The sequence below is a fragment of the Chelmon rostratus genome, chromosome 12 (genome assembly GCF_017976325.1).
Source record: "Chelmon rostratus isolate fCheRos1 chromosome 12, fCheRos1.pri, whole genome shotgun sequence".
In the NCBI taxonomy this organism is placed as follows: Eukaryota; Metazoa; Chordata; class Actinopteri; order Chaetodontiformes; family Chaetodontidae; genus Chelmon; species Chelmon rostratus.
The window spans coordinates 3,405,932-3,423,483 of record NC_055669.1 but is presented as its reverse complement, the minus strand read 5'-3'; the positions used below and the strand labels follow the sequence as shown (position 1 = coordinate 3,423,483).

Sequence of the window (17,552 nt, the reverse complement as noted above, 5' to 3'; positions counted from 1 at the left end):
AACACCGGCCTGCGGCATCTTGACACCAAACAACCACACCTCGATACATCTGCCAGAATTTGGTTTCAAATATTTGAGCAAGCCTGAGGTGCGTTTGGTCTACTTGGCCAAACACATCTGACTGAACAGAACATGTATTCAAATCAGCTAATCCTCCGTATTTACTCAAAGGATGAGGCTGGTGTTATTCTATTTTTTGGTCAAGTAATTACATGAAAAGACCAAACAAACAATGGATTAGTCCGTCTGTCGACACCGCAACTCCCCTTTCCTGTCTGTGCCCCCGAGCACATTGGTTCCTACTGAAGATGTAAATATAAGAAATAGATAAATAGAACAGCTCACAGATACACAATTTCATCATTTTTAAAAGGCTCTGTAATTTCCTAAAACACCCGCTCACTGTACTTTTAAACAATGTCACTCAATCAGGAGGAAATTGTGCAAAATCTCACAAAATTGTACTACTTCCAGCTGCAGATTAATCCACATTTGGTGCTCTAGTGAGGACAGTGTGAGTGGGACTGAGTCAGAACAAGCTGCAGCGTTCATGGTAATGAAGGGACATGTCACCCAGATGTGTGTTTTGGAGCTCCGTATATCTCTATAGATATCAGGTGATACAGACTACGCTTGTTGGTCGTTTAGTCCGTTCGTCGTTGGTTTTGACCTGATCCTGGTTAAAGTAGAAAAAACACTATTTCGATTCAGCGTTTTATTAAGTCAGTGTTGTAGTTTATTGTTGCTTTACAGTAACAGTCATCAGTTATCACAGTTTATTTCAGCTCAGTTTGTCAGACACAGTACCGTTAAAGACCACACACACACACACAAACACAGGCCACATGTACACCTGGTATTGATATGTGATCTGTATCTGGACACCCACACCTGGATGAAATCCCACCACAGTGCCAGCCTGGCCACCTCCAAATGTGATGTGGCTGATCTGATCACATTTCCATCTCAAAGCATTCATGAGCATGCCTGTTTTTATCCATACAGCGTGTCCAGATACAGATGGCACTATGATGCCAGGTGTAAATGTGGTAATATGCACACACACACACACACACACACACACACTGAAAAGCTGTGCTCGTAACCCTCCCTGCCTCCTGAAACAGTATGAAGGGAGGGATGAGAGTAGAGTTCCGCTGATGTTAATGGAGGTTAAAGCTGCTAATAGTCCACATTTCATGAAGACATCACCTACATTTGACCAATTTCATTCTTTTTTAAAATGAAGAAATGTGTTTGACATTCTTTAGACAATGATGGGACACAAAACCTGGACTGACTCAGATAACAAAGACAATGACATTAACCTTACGATACAGAGAAGAACAACTGGAGTATATCTGCTTCAACTGTAATCAACACTTTCATGGAGAATCTGGAGCTGAGGGTCCAAAAGACAGACAGTGATACTAAACACGTAGACTGTTGTTTCTGTTCCTGTGTTGGAACAATATTAAGAGGACTAACCATTAACACCAGTGATGAAGAGGGCAAGCAACACACGGGCAGAGAGTTTTAATATCTGACCGTCTCACACAGGGAGAGGTGAACAGTGTGCATTTAAAAGTCTGACAGAAGTCATTGCCCAGAGTTTGTGTAATGTGAGTTTGGCTAGCTGAACCTGTTCTGAGTGTATGATGGGATGTAGATGTGAAGGAGGGAGCAGCAGCTGCACAGAGCTCACACACTGCTGAGCCCATCAGTGTCCACTTAAACACCAGAGCATGACCTAAACATACTCATTAAAAGGTTAATATTAAAACCATATTATGCAGTTTAATAGATGAAGATCAATGCAAACCCAACATCCCATCATTGCTTCTACACTGTTTATATTCCATTATAGGCTGACGTAAAGCTAGTCATTACGGAGCAAATGGAGACAATGTGTTGCACTCTCAAGCATCTCCACCATTACTGCAGTGACAGAGTAGAACTGAACACACTGAAACGCCTGAAACTAATTACTGTCCAACCACCACAGTCTGGCTGTGAAAACTGTGAGATGGAGCTAACTTCTGACCAAATCATCAAACGCCATCATTCTTTCTTTGTAATCAGAGGACTTGCACCATTTCATAAACACAATTCAGAGAGAAAATTTAGTATCAAGCTGAGCAAGAGACATGAACGGCTGCAAGCTACTCATGTGACTGATACAGATTTGATAATAATGGACGTTTGGGAAAGTAAAATAGATTTCCTGAAGCAGAGCATGGTGGCTTTTACACTCTGTGTCTCCCCCAAAAGGACTTCATTTCATAGAGAAGGTCTGTGTATAACCTTTATTTTAGTGGCATTTGAGAACTCTATTTTCAACACACGGTACATGTGTAACATGTCTGTCTGCAGCTCAGATGCATCTGTAGAAATTTGGTTCAGTTCATTTTAAGATAAAGATATTTTCCTTTCATGCTGACTATTCAGCTGATTCAAAAGCAAATATTAAGTTATCAGTACAGTTTGTAATCCGTGTGTCAAACTTCTAGTGCAGCACATTCACTCTGTAACACATAATGACCAGCCTTAGGTGTTTGCACATAGTCTGCATGCAGCACAGGTGTGTGTTGAGTGTGTGAAGCTGTGTGTGTGTGTGTGTGAGTGTGTGTGTGTGTGCAGGTACATCTGTGGTTCGTGTTTCCTCTTGTTGTGACAGCAGAGACGGGCTGGTCGCAAAGCGTCCTATCTTCTAATCAGGACACAAACACACACACACACTGACACAATAACAGTGGAGACATACCTACAGTCTGCAGACAGACGCAGGGAGGATGTTACACTCAAATACACATGAAGGGTAAGAATGAGAGAGAGGTTATGCAGACACACACACACACACACACACAGAGTGAGGATGTGAGATCAATAGTTTCTTTGTCCACCTTCAGTCTGCAAGTGATCAACAACCACATCAACTTTCTGTCCCTGTCTTCACGCCTCTTCTTCCTCCTCTCCTGTAAAGACAGAGAAATATGGATCAGATTAAAGGAAAGAGAAACCAGATGTGCTCCACAGCTGAGTAAAACTTCAGAAGAGAGAGGGCTTTTATTGTTCCCATGCTTCTGGATTCTGTCAAATCAGTAGCTTTCCTCCAGCTCCTGCACACTGGAAAAAAGCTCAGCTGCAACACAGCTACTGCAGAGAGAGGTGTGCTCTGTAAAGGCTGATGATATTATCATCTGCACTTCCACAAAAACAGCCACCAGTCATCAAATGAACAGACGGCTGGAGCTCGATACAAACCGTTTGACTGAATAAGGCTCCAAACCTCTTCAGACTCACAGGAACATGACTAGGGTGACATTAGGACATTCACGTAACCCTCAGGATGAACGGTAATAACTCAACTGACCCCTTAACTTTATATTTAGTGTCATCATCAGGTCGACATTTCAATTCGTCCATTACTTTAAGACCAAAACCTGTGAAACTGGAGACATCCCATCAGCCTCATGGAGATAGCAGGTAGCCCTGTTTCTGTTTTTTGTTTTTTTTAGCTAATACTATTCATCATCCTTCCATGCCACCTTTCTGTCTGACCTCCACCCGGCAGCCTCTCCTCCCTGCTCCTCCTCTCTCTCATTCGCAGGTCTTGTCTCAGCTGGGTTTGTGCTGTCGGGACCAGATCAGTGTCCGTTTACACTACCAACAATAGTCCTCTGTTCTTTCTCTCCTTTCCACCTGCCCTCACTCTGTCTCCTCCTCTTTCATCCCTCTGGCATTCTGGCCTCCCTTCACCACGGCACCCCTCCATCTCCCTCCTCACCTCTTCCCTCACTCCCTTTTCCCTCTTTCGTCTACGCTTCCTGTTACTCTCATCTCTCTGTCCCTTGAGTATGAACTACAGTGAAGTCCGTTCAGCTCTTCATTGGTATCACAGAGTTATATAAACTACATCGTTCTGCTCTTCATGAACAACCCTGATGAGTGCTGCTCTGTAAAGTCACTTCTGCACCGTCCACCTCGACCTTCAGAGGGTAAACACAGTTCACTGTTGGAGCTGTAAAATACCACTCAGTGAAACGAGAACGATTCATTGAAAAGAAAACCAGCAAACTAAACGACTGCATGAGTCATTATGTCATCATGACTCTGAAAATACCATACCAATACCATCGACATGAAAACACCCACTTGCAGGATTTTTCCTCTTGTGTTGACATTGTGAAGCCAATCCTCTCAGCAAAGAGGTCATTTGTTCAAAGGAACACACAGATTTTACAAATGAGGAACAAGGAACAGCAGTCTTGAAAACTGTTGCTTAATGTCCTCTTTGGCTCTAGAATAAACCCTGATGATGTCATCAAGGTTATCTTTGCTTGGGCTCAGAGTTGACAGGAAGTCTGTGTTACAAACTGGGACAAACACATGGGCTTCTACCAGTCAGGAGAGGTCTAACAAACGATGCTATTAAAGAAAAAAGAATAGAAAAGTAAGGAAAGCTTTGATTCTGACTACTCTTTTTTCACCTGTCTCAACAGCTTAGAGGTGCAATACTAAATCACTGGAGCAGGCCTTTGAAGAAGCCTAAAGCTGAACAAGTAAAATAATTCATTGAAGTCAGTTGCTACATTCCACGCCTCAAACATCACTAGAGTGACACAGATGTGACATATGGCATTGAAAAATGTCTGCTGATGCTACACCAGGGTCACGTGTTCAGATAATTTACTCCATGGTAGACGCTGTGTTCCTCCTGCCCCGGCGTTATGTTGTGTACCAAGGCCAACTGATCGTGATGTGAAAGCCACTGTGATAAAAATAACTTATTCAGGGGGTAATGTCACACAAAACTTCCTTTGCAAGCCCTCGCTGATCTGTTTTTGTACATTAACATGCTGACATGTAGAAATAAACACAGAGATTTGATATCGCCAAAACTACAGAAACTCTTTGTGTCTTCATCAGTTCTCAGCCAGGACCTTCAGTGTTAAAGCCTCTTTTTCACCCTCCTCATCGCCTCGGAGCTCCAAAAGTTCTGCCCTGTCCTCCTGCCGCAGTGCTGCTGAGCTAAATCTGGGCTGCCTCCCTACACTACGTACTGTATATAGGCTAGTCCCAGATTAGTGACTGAACTGGGTTAGTTCTTCCAGGGCTTGATCCATTACACTGTGGTTTCAGAGGACCCAAATACCTCTGGGACAATGTGCCTATTTCCATTAAAAGTCTGTCTCTTGTGAGGAAACATGCTGAACTGACTAAAAATACTGAGATACTGAGACATTTCTGCATTTATTTCACTTTCATGTAGCTGCAGCCACCTCAGCAACATGTGCTGTTACCTTCTGTCTCTGTATATGTAGGTCTCATCGTTTTTCTGGGTTGGCAGTGGAAAGTGAGAGTCACTGGAAGGCGGCACGAACCGTCCGGTCACTGAGCGGCTGGGTGGGACGGAAGTTGTCCCCCAGCAACCCATCATTCCCTTCTAGCAGCTCCGCCCCTTTGATATGAGACCGCAGCCTCCGAAACTCCTCAATCTGCACGGACACAAGAGGAAAGATTTAATTTTAGAGGCTGAACTAGACCACAGCTCCATACGTCAAAGCTCGACACATGGCTGCTTTGACCAATATGGTCAAACTTTAAAAGGCAGATGACAAAAAGATCCCAAAAAACATCCAGTGCTGTCCTTCAATGTTATTTTTGGCAGAGTAGGATACAGTCTGGTTTCTACATAAGAAGAAAACATAACAAATAAATAATTAAATAGCTAAATTTAAAAAAATAACAGTAGAATAAGAGCAATTAAACTCAAAACTCAAAATTGCAATAAAGAATAGGCAATAGCAGTGCACGTCCTGTACCTACAACTAGTGTTGCACTTGAACTAATACTTTAACACCATCTGAAGGAAAGTGACATAGTGTGTGATTAATTGCAGCAAAGTCAGCAAAGTATAGAACAGTTAAAGCAGCTATGATATGATCCATGTGACTTCAAAGATTTGCTCCACACTCGGGGTTTCCTCTGGCTGTTAGAGGTGATTGAGGAACCTGGCTGGAGAAAGATTAGAAGACCGGGACCCATGTGGAGTCCCTAATGACAGAGAAAGACCCTGTAATGATATAATTATAGTGCGGGAGTGAAATGTGATCATCTGAAGACAACTGTCAGGATTTGTAGCTGTGGAAACCCAGTGAATAAAACAGTGTTGTAAGAATATTCTTATCTATTATTTCTGGTGATTTCAGTCCTTAACAAGCACATTTGCTGAAGGAAAGAGTGAACAAACAGTCTATATTTACCCAGCACTCAGTATGCGGTTTTGACATATCTGGTCATCGACAAGAAACAACATCTCTTGCTCTCACCAAATGTTAAGATCAGACTTGTGACAAAGGATCCAAAATCTGACTTCCTGTTCATGCGTAAACGTGGCCACTGCAGATATTATCACTTTGTATGGTGGCTGCTTACTTCGGCCAAAACAAACATGACAACAGTTCCTGCACTGTCGTGGGACAAAAGGATGATTTATGGGCCACTGTCAAAGTGCAAAACATGTATGCATAGCAACTGCTGAATGACATGCACACTCTCACACACATTTACATGCATATATGCACTGTGCACACACACTCTTTTAGCTGTCAGTGATAGCCGGATGCTGAAGTTGTATATTTAAGGTAAGCAGGACCTGCTGTTTTAAAACACCTGTTGGCGTTCATTCAGCAGTGAAACCATGGCTACGATACAGAAAACAGGCTCCTATGCTGCTCACAATAAGTCAGTTAAGGTAATAAAGACAGCACATAATAATGTGCCTGTCCGTGATGTTCAGCAGATTGCATTTATGGTGTTGCAATTGCCTTTTGTCACTCATTTTCCCAAAATCTGTTTATTTTCTGCATTTAATGTCTTTAAACGTCAAGAAGCACAGCTTTGTGATGAGGATACGTCTAATTCAGAGGTTCGAACTGTGAGACGCATGAGTTGATGCTGTGGCACAGAGAGAGACCGTACCTGGTGAGGTGAGAGAGACAGGTGCATGCTGGTGTTACACAAACAACAGGAAGAGTCTCTGTCTGAGCTGCTGCTTTGCCTCCATTATCAACACGGTCAGCAGCTGTGACACACAGCTCACTGACACAATTACCTGACTAGGAAATTACTGAGCGTACGGATATGATACAGATATTTTTAGATTCAGTGTGACGTTCACTTCCCGATTATTGATTCTGCTGGGGTCACTTTTGGTTTGTTCATGATAATTCTGTCATTTAAATCCAGTTTGCCCATATGTCTACAGTAAAAGTCTGCTTCTTTCCATTTCCATCTTTTTTAATAATCTTCCTTCACATATGTACAGTTACTGTAGGGTTTTTTGGCACATGTGCTTGGCAGAGCAACTTTCATTGCAATAAATGAGTGATACTGATTCCAGTATGTATAGTGTATCCAGTTCTCAAAATAGATCCACAGCATTAAAAAAAATCTTCTTACAGCCTCTGTTGTCTTAAAGTTCACTTATTTTTTGTAGAAATATAGGCAGACAATCAGGCAATGATGATGATAATGTCAGTGATGTATGTTTCTGTTTATTGATCCACACAAGTACAGAAAAGCCATTGGATCACACTGCAGCAGCCCTGGAACAGCCTTGGTTAGCAGGTAGCATTTATGATGATATATGTATACAGGGTAATGGTGCATTTATACGTCGGCGAATACTCCTCTATCCTGCTTTACATTTGTCACTTGCTTCACTCCTTTGAGCTGCTTATAGCTTTGCCTGCTTTCTTCTGTTCTTACATGTTGTTTGTTTTGTTGTTGTTTTAATGGCTAATCTCACATCGGGTGAAGGGACAGCAGTCAGAATTTATTCTTTTGACTAACACTGGCACATTTGCAGTGATGCTGATTAATGTTCATTTTCTTTAAAAAAAAATGTTGTGGCTGGACTGGTATGCAGTGAGCCACATTAGCATGAGGCACGAGGACAGCCAGAAGTCCTTCTTTCTGTTAGCATTTCAAAGGGTCAGCAGGCCAGAGGGGAGCAAGGATGATAGACTGAAATAAATGTCAGTGGATTACCACAATGACCTGCTTGAAGAGAGTCCTGAGTCAGGCAAAGGCTGAATCAAAGTTCAAATCTATTAAAGGCAATGTGACAGGCTCAGTGACTGGCAGTGCTCCCTGGACTGCAGCGAATGGCTGAGAGCCACAGGTTAGCGGCCCTGACGTTGATTATATGCATGTCTTGGAGAACAGAGCTCAAATGAGGACAATACAGGTGTTGACACACAAGAGTTCCACTCATTCTTCTTCTTTGTCAAAACCTGGCGCCATAATTACCCATAATGCAACACAGGCACCAACAGTTCTGTTTAATACTCATGTTTTACCTGTAGCTGTGAGATGGTGAGAGGGTAGCGGTAGAGGATCCAGGCCACGTTTTCACTACAAGGTGGTGTGGTCAGAGATCCCTCGTACACCCAGTAGTCTCTCAGTAAAGGATCTGAGGGAAGATTGAACGGGTAAACAGTCCACTTTTCTCAAATGGTGAGAATAAACTTGCACATTCATACTGACAAAATGAGAAATGAAAAGGTGTGAAGAGTAGGTTCTCCACTCAGCAATAATCAGAGGGCAGCACAGCATATAGAAATCATTAAAGATCCAGTAATGCATGATTTTTTAATATCATCCCGGGGGGGTGGGTGGCTCAGGTCCTCCTGTTCTTGAAATTAGCCACTATCCTTTAAAATGTCTGTGTACATCCTTGACTAGAGATGGGTTCCACTAGCTGGTTGCATTTTAAATCTGGTTCCAGATTGACAGGTCAGATTCTGTAGCCTGCAGCAGTGCAACAGCGATCTGCCCTCAGGGAATGAAAAGAGAAGGACCATCCACAATGTGGTGAACAGTCATCTGTGTGGTGTGGGCATGATGCCAAGTGAAATAAAAACATCTCTACTTTTTCTGCCAGCACTGTCTGATGCTGCTGATCGTGATTCACGAGCAGCTGGCTTTAAGAATGATGAGAGGATGATAGTGGCCCAGCAGGCTGCCATCTTGAGTCAGCTATGGCAGTATAACCTAATACTCAGTCCACAGTCGTTTTTCACAAGGCTTCAGTCATTCATTATGAATATGCTCACCAGGCAACAGAGTGTTGGGGTTGAAGCAGGGGATTATCTTGCTCTTCCCCTGATGAAAAATACAGCAACACAACGATAATTACTGTCATCGTCTATACAGTTTATTCATCTGTGATAAATTATCATCTAGCATGTCTTATTGTTTTATTCTCACCTTGTACTGCAGGTCCTGCAGAACTTCAGTGATGGCCTTCAGACCCAGATGCTCCTTTCCAATCTGATAAAACACGACAGATTCCAGGTTTCAGTGGGCCGTCATGACGTTAACAATGTTTTAAGAAGATCTTAGTTTGTATCCTTACAGGAAATGATCAGGAAGTGCAAGCTAAAGGAGCTGTCAAAAACAGGACATGCAAGGTTGAGTGTACTAAGACTGTGGCCTCAGGGGGTCAGGGCTGTGTGGGGTGGGACCAGAAGGAGACTGCGAGCTGGTGTTTTTCATGAGGTGTGTTTTCCTCTGCTGGTGTGAGTCAGATCTCTCTCAAAGTGAGGTTACTCTCTGAGGTTTGATTGGTGTCATTAAACGGGCATACACCTTCCCACAATTTTCCCAGAGTTTTCCCAGCAGGGAAACTGAGGACCAGTTCAATAGCAAAGTAATTACGCTGGAATGTAGCAGAAGGTGTTTTCCAGCTCGTGTCATACTATCGCACAGGATGATTCCAGCTGATCTGGAGTGAACCTGTTCACTCATTTAGGAAAACAGTGCTTACAATTCCAGGAAGGAAAAACATTTTAAGGCCACAGACGTGTTAAAAAAGTCAATATTTTTAAAAAACCAGGGCCAGGGAGGGGGAAATTAATGCAGGTACTTTCAAACGGTTCAAATTTTTTTCACAAAAAATATGCACACGAGTTGTTCTGCTCCAAAGTATTACCCTCAGTTTGCAGCTTCTTAGGTACAACTAGATAAAACTAATGCATCCCTGCAGTAAATGTCACCTTCACAAAGGTTATAATGCTCCGTTTTTGTTGAAGAATCGAGTGGACGGTTAAAATGTTATGAAAATAATAATAATTAATTTCAGGTGAGAATTAAATTACAGCTGAGCTTATATTACACTGACACTGAATAAATGTGATCTGAAAACTGAGTAAAATACAGCTAATTTGTCCTAAAAGCCAGGTCATATGTATGTTTTGTCAAATGAACTGAATGCGAGGAAAAGCAACCCCTTATCTGACCTCTGTGCCAGCTTCTGGTTCTTGACGTGGACGTTTACCTGCACAAAAAGAGCTATGATGAGGACTCCATTCTTCTTCCCAAGTGCGTCCTCCAAAGTATTAAACAGAGTGCTGTTCCAGTGAATCAGGTGGAGCTAGTGACAGACAGACACACAACAGAACACAACCTGTATTTGAGAGGCCATTGTTGTTAACAGGTGTAAGGAACAGTGCTAAGAAAGCCATCAGCTGGGCCTGACTGAGGGCTTTCTATATGGGCTCTTATGTCAAGTTCATGTCAGCAGGGAGAAAGGAGGGCAAAACTTTTCCCCTGAAACAGGTAAGTATCAAACCGGACCACAGATCTGGACTGTACTGAACACAGCACTTATCTTATTGTGATTTGTAACACCCAAATTTCCCCAGCTGGGGATTAATAGTCTTATCTTATCTTATCTTATCTTATCTTATCTTATCTTATCTTATCTTTACCAACTACAGTTTTCCAAAGTGTTCCTCAGCTCATGTACTAACATCCTTTCTTCAATCACGTGTTCACAAAGTGATGACCCTCGCTCCGTCCCTGCTCGTGAACGACTGAGCCTGAAGCTTGTTGCTGCTTCAGATTCAGAAAAGCAGATATAACTTTATGAAACAATGAGGAATGAACAAAGAGCTGCATCAAACATCTTCAGACTGAGTGAGCTGGCGTAGCAGCTACGGCATTTCCAAGGTTTCAGGTTTGACCTTAAATTTCAACTAAATGCCAGATGTTAGAGTCAGAACGTCTGAGGGACGGCACCCAGGTTCGCAACTGCGACCTTTGAAGAAATAGTTTGGGAAATACACACTGACTTAGGTGAGAAGATCAACACCATTCTCATGCTTGTGCTATAGGTACACAGCTGGAGGCAGGAAGCGATTTGCCTAGCTTAGCATAAACAATGGAATGAAAACTCAGAGTGCTCGAGTGAAAGAAAGCGAGCAGCTTTCCCCTCCTGCTTCCAGTCTTTCTGCTAAATATGCTAATTGCCTCCCACCTCAAGCTCCGTGTTAACAGACACGAGAATGGTGTTGATCTGCTCTTTCAACTCTTGGAAAGAAGCTTATCTCCCAAAATGTTGAACAAGACTACAAGACAACAATCTTTTTCACATCTTTATTTTTGACCAAATTTTGCCTATTTATATTTTCGCTTCTCTCAGGCGTTCTGTGTTTCATACACACACATTGGTTTGAGCCTGTTATCAGCCTTCAGCTTCACGATGTCAAACGTGTCCCTTGTTAGGGAAGCTGAAACAGGTTTTGTGGTCAAGGACTGAACAAGTTACTGTGTTAGCTGAAGGACATTTGTCAGCGGCTGAAGTCTAAACATGAACTCTGTGTTTCTCTGGTCTTTTACAGGCTGCTGGTCTGGTCTAAGAGTGCACCCCGCTCCATGGTCATGGCCTTATTTCTGTGTGTGTGTGTGTGTGTGTGTGTGTGTGATTGTAATACCTCCATAGGGAAAGCCTTGAAGTTGACAGTGTGCTCTGATCCTCTCTGGTTCTCTTTGCCCCAGTGGAATCGAACCTCATGAAGCTCATACTCATGATCACTAGGCAACGGACCCCCGGTAACCACTGGCAACAGCACAGGAAACCAGGGGCATTGTGGGCAAGCACAAACAGGAAGAAGAAGACAGATGAAATCAGTCAGAGTGAAAGTGAGAAAATTGGGACATTGGCTAGATTTGTTCAGGTTCTGACACGTTACATTAAAGTGCATGTGTCACTCATCACGAAACTACAGTGACTGACAGCAACAACTAAACATGTGTCCTACTTTCTCATCACGTCTTAAATCTGTGCTGAGGACTTGTTTTCATGAGACTCACCTGACTTGGATTTGAGAATGATGCGGACAGTGTGTCCATCGTTGATGACCTCACAGTCTCGACACACCACGTAGTTTGGTGATAAGCCCACATCCAGGAGGGACGGGTCATACTGGGCCTCCCTGGAGTTTAAGTTAATGGGAGACTGGTACTCCCCGTTGGCTGCTGGGAAATGGAGTCCCCATTCTACACCTATGAGTGAAAACGGGCAATGGACAGTACACAGAACACATTAATACACGTTACGTGTGCCATACACACCTGTCTTCATTGAGCAGCTCTTATATGATAAATGAACAGCATTTGTTAATGTCTTGCCTTAAAAACATGCTTGTAGATCATAGAAAAACACAAGCACAGAGGCAAAAATTCATATTAATGTTTGTAAAGCTATCATTTGAAAATGTTGGCTAGTGCTTAAAAATAAGCTGTTAATAGTCACAGTAACACATTGGAGCAACAGACCTTTCTCATAGTTAACATTTTTTACTTGACATAACATTAACGACAACAACGGGGGGCTGGAGCCTATCCCAGCCGTCTCTCGGGCGAAGGCAGGGGACACCCTGGGCAGGTCGCCAGCCTACCACAGGGCTACACATATAGACAGACAACCGAGCACACCACTCATTCATACATACGGACAGTTTAGAGTTATCAATTAACCTCAGCATGTTTTTGGACTGTGGGAGGAAGCCGGAGAACCCGGTGAAAACCCACGCTGCACAGGGAGAACATGCAAACTCCACACAGAACCGGGGATCTTCTAGCTGTGAAGCGACGCTGCTAACCACGAGCCACCGTGCAGCCCCACAGGAGGAACAGCTACATGGAATTCATCCATTCATTTTATTGTGTTGTATTATTTATTACCTGTGGCCTTCTATGAAAAAGGCCCTTGACATTTAAGTGTTGTGAGTAAGTCTAGAAAAGCACAACATAAATGTGGTCAATTTACCAGTGTGTGGAGTTACTTTTTAAATATCATAGGGCTGCAACTAATGGTTATTTTCATTGTGGTTTAATCTGCTGGTTATTTTCCTGATGGAGGCATTTATTGTTTGGTTTGTAAAACATCAGAAAATCGGCAGAAATTCCTATTAACTATTACCCCATAGCTCAAAGTGACACCTTCAGCTGTCATGTTCTGTCCAACCAACAGTCCAAACTCCAAACTATTCCAAATTTATGAAAAGGCAAATTGTCAGATTTGAGAAATGTAAAGAATTAGCGTTTTAAATGAAATGGCCTGAACAACAAATAACTCATTATTTTTTGATTGATTAATTGACTAATCAGCTAATTGATTTATTGACTAATCATTTAGTATATATATTTTGAAGTTCTTCATATGTTTTATATGTCTTTATCTGTGATGGGAGAGGGACTATAGAGGTCCCGCCAAGGGGGAACCAGGGGGATACAATCACTGCCCCCCCAGAAATCTTAACCTGCACTCAACACAGTGTTGTTCTTCTGTCACGGCGAGGAGCAGCAGGTACGCAGAATTCCTGAACTCTGCCCCTGTAATACACCCACTTGACGTGTTCATGGGTCATATGACTTTTTATCATGATATGAATTCACCATAGGGACTCACAGGTTAGTAAATTTATGCATGCATCTGTGCATGCTGCAATAGCTGTACTCAGGGTTTGAATAAACCGTGTGTGTCTATGTTTGGGCCCTGCTGCCCAATGACAAGATAACACTTTAAATGAAAAGTTTTTAACAAGACACAATTTGACTCGCCGTAACAGGAAGTGCACAGGTGTGATTCATAACATTAACATTCAAGCTATTATTAATTGTTATTAACAACTAAACCTGCACAATGGCTGCAGTGAAAAAGGTCGATGTCAATCTGCCTTTAGTAGAGAGACAGGTCTGTGAGTTTATTGTGTTTTTATCTCAGCAGGGAGACTGACAGCAGGTGAAAACAGTCAGTCAGTCAGTGCGAGACCCTCAGCCTCATTCTTCATTTTCATCAGCCTATCAAGGAGCAAAGTTAAATCGAGGCCAGCTCCTCTCTGTGTGCATGCACGTGTGTGTGTGTGTGTGTGTTTGTTTGTGCCGGAGACATTTTAGAAACGCAAACCATCCGTCTCTCTAAAGTCTGGACTGGTTTGCTTCGTCCTCTCTCTACCCCTCCGTTCATCCCCCCTCTCCTGCCTCTGAGTGTCCGGTTTGTCAGGCTTACTTGCTGTGATCGTGGCAATGAGACAATTGCTGCAAACAGGGGAGAGACAGAAGGAGAAAGGGGGACAGTCTAAAGTTCTTAGAAACAAATTAAAGCAGGTTGTGGTTGCAGAAAGAGGTCAGCCTAAGTAGGACAGACTACTTTAAAATAATTATATAAGCATGTTTATTGTAATGTCTCAATTTCTGGCCAAACGATGTCTGAATGACTGAGGGTTGAATGAGGCGTTTTAGAGTTTCTCTGTACATTTCACAGTTTAAGAGAGTAAAACTGTTGCTATTAACTTTCCCCCTCTTGCAGTGGCAGAAAGCGAAGAAGCAGAGTGGAGAAAGTGATACTACGTGACACCAAAGGTACACACTGGTCTAGATTCACTTCGGCTTTTTGCTAACCACAATCACTCCATGGCAGCACAATGAAAACATTGTAAGATGTGTGGAACCCGGCGTGTTTTTAAAAGGAGGAAACGAACGCGTTGTGTGAGTATCGTGTTCAGGAAAGTCCAGTGCAGCCATGTCCCCCCCAAAAAATGGACTCAACTCCTCACAGTACGGCTTTCTACAGCGACCACAGCAGAGACGGACACTCCACGCTGAATGACTACTCACTCCATAGCAACGAGGGGTGAAGGGACCTGTCACATTCCCTCTTTCCTCAGCAACTGAAGCCTTGACAACAATTTACTGAAGGCAGTCAGGGTTTCACTGCACTTACAACACAGATAAAAGGCCTGTGTGCTGTAGGGCTAAAGAAATGATGAATGATTAAAAACAGCTGAAATAGAAGTTGCTCTTGTGTTACGCTGTACCTTATGGCACAGGATGTGTATACTGTATATATGTATGTGTGTATGTGTGTATCTATATAATTCAGCTACAGGTTCATGTCTCTTCACTATGTTGCCTGTTGGTTTGCTGTTGATGTTCTTTTTGTCCATTTTTAAGATTTGAAGTAATCTGTAGTAAAAAGCAATCCATTACATTTGGATTCATGTTTAAAAAATGTTAGCAATGCAAATGGAAAGTGAGGACTTGCAATGGATTTCAAATCAGGGCAATCCTAGAGACACTGAAGAAAGAGAGGAGAAAGAAGGAGGAAAGCTGGTGAATCATTTTAATTATAATACTGACTCTAGACTGTTGCTTTACCTGAGGTCAGTCGACTGACAGATTTACCTGGCTACCTCCGTCCTGTTTGTCATACATAACAATGCCAGCATTATGAACTCATTTGATGTATTTATGCATGCTTGTCAGGCACAGAAGTAAAGCTGCCTTTTTCCCGCGTTCCTTGGTCCAGCACTCTTCATGAATGTCACGTAGAAGTTACATCCTAGAAGTGTCTCGTTATAGATCCAAATCCACATGCAGATTACAACAAACACTCCTAAATATTTTGTTATGAAGGTGGCAAATTTGTAGGATTGTCCAACGTTGGATGAGCTGTGTCCTCTCACAGGGCTTTAGCTGTCTTTGTTCATTAACATCCTATTATTGGGTAAATTTTTCTCTATTGCTTAACTGCTGCAGGGTTGTAATGTTTTCATAAAAAGTATATAAGTCTATAGTCATACATTATTGTTTGCATTCTACTTAATGCTTCAGTTCATTCTAGTGAAGACCTTATATACTTAAAACATGCAGTGTCCTGCAGAAAGTCTCACATTACACAGAACTGTGACCAATTAAAGGTTTCAAAGTTTAAATATGCTTTCTGTGTCAATGGGACATCCAGTTGCAGTACAGAAGGTTTCCACAGGACGCGGCTGGTATTTAAAGCCATACAGCAGTGTCTAATTCATGCATTCAAAGTGTCACATATCATTCAGCATACTCACAGTAAGGATTTCACAGTTGAGTAACACAGTACATCCTCCATGCTCAGTGAAGGTGGCAGTAAAAAGGAGACAGGGTGCAACAACACAAACTGAATGAACTCATTACATCACAACTTCATGACATACTGTAGCTATGACAGTAAGCTGAGTGTTCTTATACTAAATCAATGTGTTAACGAAAGTCTTTGACAATCTAAAAAGTGAGAAATGAATCTTAGTATTTGAGATTAATGTAAACCTATGTAAAAAATTATGGAAATATGCTGTATTTCTGTGTTAAGAAAGACGTTATTTGAAGGAAAAATTGAAGTGACGGTACAGAAGGGGAAGAAACCAGCAGCTCCCACCTCTTCTCAACTCTTTAAAAGACACTACTCAGTAGTGGGATTTGTAGGATGAGTTAATGAAGGAAATCCCGACTTCTGCTGTGTCTGTTTTGACTGTTGTTTTTTTGGATTCAGACCCACTTTAAACACATCTGGACCCTCAGCTTTTTATGCCAGTTGACATCACATATTTCCCAGCATCCCTCCAGATACTGACGAACACCATCCTACCTTCCTCGTAGCCCCAGTCCAGCTCATCCTTCCCCGGGTTATAATCCGACTCTTCGTTCATGTTGTCGGCCATGGTGCTTGGCAGTCTGCTCACTGTGGGTAGAAACCAGTCTGTCCTCCCAGTAGACCCCCAGTCACACTGGTTTTGTCTGTTCACTTGGGCACACACTGAGTCTCTGAAGTCTGCTGGGTGGATTCCCAGCTGAGCAACAACTTCCTTGGCCTTTCACTGTCTTCTAGAAGTTTTTTCTATTCTTTTTTGTCTTTTCTTCTCTCTTTTTCTCTGTTTCTATTCTTTCTGTTGTCTTTTCCTTTTAAGTCCTCTCTTCTTCTTGTCCTCTTACAGCTGCTAACTCATATGTGTGGGGCTCTCTACCTCTCTGGGTTTGTCTTTACTCTCTGTTGCTCCTCCTCTTCCTCTCTCTCCACTTCACTATCTCTCTCCCCCTCTCTCTTCCTCTCTGTCACTCTTTCTTTCTCTCTCTCTGCAGACTGCAGGTGTGCTCACTCCCCCTGGCTTTCTTCCAAATAATCCTGGATCAGTCTTTCTTTCTCATCCACCTTCCCACTACGCTCCCTTCATGTATGGCTGCTGACTGAAAATAAACTTTGAAGTGTGTTCGCTTTAATTCTGTTTTCTTTCTGTTGATTTCTGTTAACCTTTCTGCTGTTGTGGGTACCCTGGTGCTATTGTGCATGTGTGTGTGTTGGAATGCTGGCAGGAAGGTCATGCTGGTGTTTCTGTTGGAGGCCACAGACCCACCCTTGGGTGAAGGAAACAGCAGTGTTTGAGAAA

General features: G+C 42.6%; 1 protein-coding gene across 1 annotated transcript; it reads right to left on the bottom strand.

Annotated features, from left to right (window-relative positions):
- Positions 1-764: 764 nt before the first annotated feature.
- ca8 (carbonic anhydrase VIII) lies at positions 765-17,080 on the bottom strand. Its single transcript, XM_041949520.1, has 9 exons — positions 16,757-17,080; positions 12,163-12,354; positions 11,784-11,908; positions 10,346-10,441; positions 9,277-9,339; positions 9,123-9,171; positions 8,367-8,479; positions 5,304-5,498; positions 765-2,975 (listed from the first exon to the last, which is right to left on the bottom strand). The coding sequence occupies exons 1-8, from the start codon at positions 16,827-16,829 to the stop codon at positions 5,364-5,366; spliced, it is 846 nt and encodes a 281-aa protein (XP_041805454.1). The 5' UTR covers positions 16,830-17,080; the 3' UTR covers positions 765-2,975; positions 5,304-5,363.
- Positions 17,081-17,552: the final 472 nt, after the last annotated feature.

What these genes read in the sequence shown, in the direction of transcription:
- ca8 (XM_041949520.1), bottom strand. Translation starts at nt 16,829, where the DNA reads ATGGCCGACAACATGAACGAAGAGTCGGATTATAACCCGGGGAAGGAT. An exon ending in TCAAGGCTTTCCCTATGGAG is followed by an intron (nt 10,442 to 11,783) that starts GTATTACAATCA and finishes GTCTGTCACTAG; the next exon opens with CTCCACCTGATTCACTGGAA. An exon ending in TCATAGCTCTTTTTGTGCAG is followed by an intron (nt 9,340 to 10,345) that starts GTAAACGTCCAC and finishes GTGTTTTATCAG; the next exon opens with ATTGGAAAGGAGCATCTGGG.